Source organism: Lolium perenne, chromosome 5 (genome assembly GCF_019359855.2).
Source record: "Lolium perenne isolate Kyuss_39 chromosome 5, Kyuss_2.0, whole genome shotgun sequence".
Lineage (NCBI taxonomy): Eukaryota > Viridiplantae > Streptophyta > Magnoliopsida > Poales > Poaceae > Lolium > Lolium perenne.
The window spans coordinates 27,413,813-27,416,138 of record NC_067248.2 but is presented as its reverse complement, the minus strand read 5'-3'; the positions used below and the strand labels follow the sequence as shown (position 1 = coordinate 27,416,138).

General features: G+C 53.5%; 1 protein-coding gene across 1 annotated transcript; it reads right to left on the bottom strand.

The window, feature by feature from the left end:
• Positions 1-474: 474 nt before the first annotated feature.
• On the bottom strand, positions 475-1,953 carry LOC127298692 (transcription factor PHYTOCHROME INTERACTING FACTOR-LIKE 13). Its single transcript, XM_051328533.2, has 5 exons — positions 1,691-1,953; positions 1,267-1,603; positions 1,107-1,172; positions 718-990; positions 475-558 (listed from the first exon to the last, which is right to left on the bottom strand). Exons 1-4 carry the CDS (start codon positions 1,756-1,758, stop codon positions 766-768), a joined length of 696 nt encoding a protein of 231 aa, XP_051184493.1. The 5' UTR covers positions 1,759-1,953; the 3' UTR covers positions 475-558; positions 718-765.
• Between the last annotated feature and the right edge of the window lie 373 nt (positions 1,954-2,326).

Here is a 2,326-nt window from a genome sequence, read left to right as displayed (position 1 = left end):
GGATTAGGTCGGGGCGTCGGGCTCGTTGCCTATTTACGTTCGTGCGGGACAGCGAGAGAGCGATGGTGATTTTTTTTTCCCAAAAAATGAGCAGGGTCGGTTGCCCAGGCACCCCTGGCTGTGCCGATAGCATGGCGGCCGTCAGCGCCTCGTGCATTTCCTACAGTGATTGCTACATACAAGCATGCGTCGACATACCCCTAATGAGGCGCACATTAGGATCCGTCGTGGCAAGTAATGTCCGGTACCAATTGTGAATGTAGCACGGAGCTGTATCTGCCACGTCTGAACTAGCTCCGTTTATCGTCATGCGCCATGAGAAAAGAAAATATCGTGGCTGCACTATCCCGACGTAGTTATCTTTAAAGGCTTTTATTTGCTCAGTCAGTGCGATTAGACACATGCCTCGGCGTTTAAAATCACTGGGGCCTGCCTAAGCTGTTGTAGTGTCCTCGAGATCATTAAGACTGAATCTTATTTTGATAGGATTTGAGGAGAAAAAATTTGGCTTTCAAAACTGGTACGCTGGTACTTGTCAAACTCACGAAGCTGCCATGCCTAGAAACAGTGGCGGATCTAGAACAATTTCTTAGGGTGGGGCAACCATGCTAATCTTATGTATATATGAGCTCATTTTTTTTATTTTTCTTTTTCTCTCACTGAAATATGTGCAAAGATGAAATGTTAGGGTGGGGCACCTGCTGGCTCCGCCACTGCCTAGAAATATCAGATACTCCGATCACCTATCACAAAAAGGCTAGTAACTCATCTTTTTGTGCCATTTGAATTACTGTATACATTAGTCCTGAACGGCGGCATCCTGGAACGCATGGAGGCCATCCGCTGCATGTACCGATGGGCGCCGCTCGCCGGGAACATCGGAGGCGCCGACGCCGGCATGCCGCCACCAGTCGTCCACATCATCTGCACCCGCAGCTGCAGCGACTTGAGGTAGTCGATCGCCTCGTCCAGCATCGACGCCTTGTCCGTCTGATCCAAGAAGCGTAGAACAGAAACGAGATGATCATCAGACCGACCGATCGTCACTGCTAAGAACTGATCATAATATCCTAACAGAGCTTGCAGAGAGATTCGGATTACCGTACTTTGTTGCAGTGGGGAATGAGTTCTTGCAGAGCCCTCATCTTCTCGTTGATCCTGTCCCTCCTCATCTGCATCCGTCAGATGATCCAAGACAGAGTCAGCACTCAGCACTCACCAATGGCGGCAAGAGCAACAAGATTCCCAACTTGGTAAGTTACGTACCCTCTCCGAGAGGTTGTGCACTTGGGCGGCGCGCCGCCGTTTGCCCGACGATGGCTCCGGCTGGCACTTAGTCTCGGCAGCGGACTCGGACTCCACGTCCCGCGTAACCTCGCTGGGGCTCCCGGCGGCATCTCTCTGCTTCCGCTTGCCTGTGCTGCTGCGGCCGGCGTCTGCCGGCGTTTGGCAAAAGATTTCCGAGAAGAGCTCCATCTCGGGTGAGCTGTCGTCGTCTACGAAGGCCGACTCGAGCCCCCGCACCGACGGCGGCGGCGGCTGGCTGTGCATGATGACGTTGCTGTTGGACCACAGCAGCTCGACGAGGCCGTCGTCTTGGGCGCTGCAGCAACGCACCGGAACAACGACTGTCAGATTGATTGGCTGGTCCAAGAAAAAATACGAAAGATGAATCAGGAGGTGTACGAACCACGATGGCGCAAAGGCGTCTCCATTGTTGGTGCTCCAGGTCCAGTCAGCAGGGACGAACTGGTCCATGGCTCCTCGCTCGTCAGATCACCACCGCCGCCAAGAGTATTCCCCTGCCTGCTGCCGCCGACGACACACTGCCTAACTCGATGGAATGCCCAATGAGCTGCAGCAGTAGCACAGCATATATACACCGTGGAGTGAACTGGATGGATCGACAGCGACAGAGAAGAACCAGTAATATCACTTCACATTGCGTACTCCTCTTGGCGCCGCCTCGGAAACAGGACCATCATCTTACGAATTCAGAGTCCAATTAGCATGTCGGTAACCCGCCAGCGCACTTGCAGGTCGCTGTTCCGGAAAGATATGAGAGATCTCGGTACTCTGTCTGTCCGGCCGTGTGGAGCCGCATTTTCAAAGAGATTAGCGTGGCACGTCCATGTCGAGCCAACTCATGCTCTCCAAGGAGCACTGTACAGGCACGGTTGACATGTTCAGCTTCGGCGGCCAAGTTTGGGAGCATGCACCTACAGCAACATGCATGAATGTCATGCGTGAAGTGAAGCTGAAGCTCTCGAGAAAGTAGCCAACGATGAGACGATCCTGTGGGCGCATCATGCGGCGGCCGGCGCAA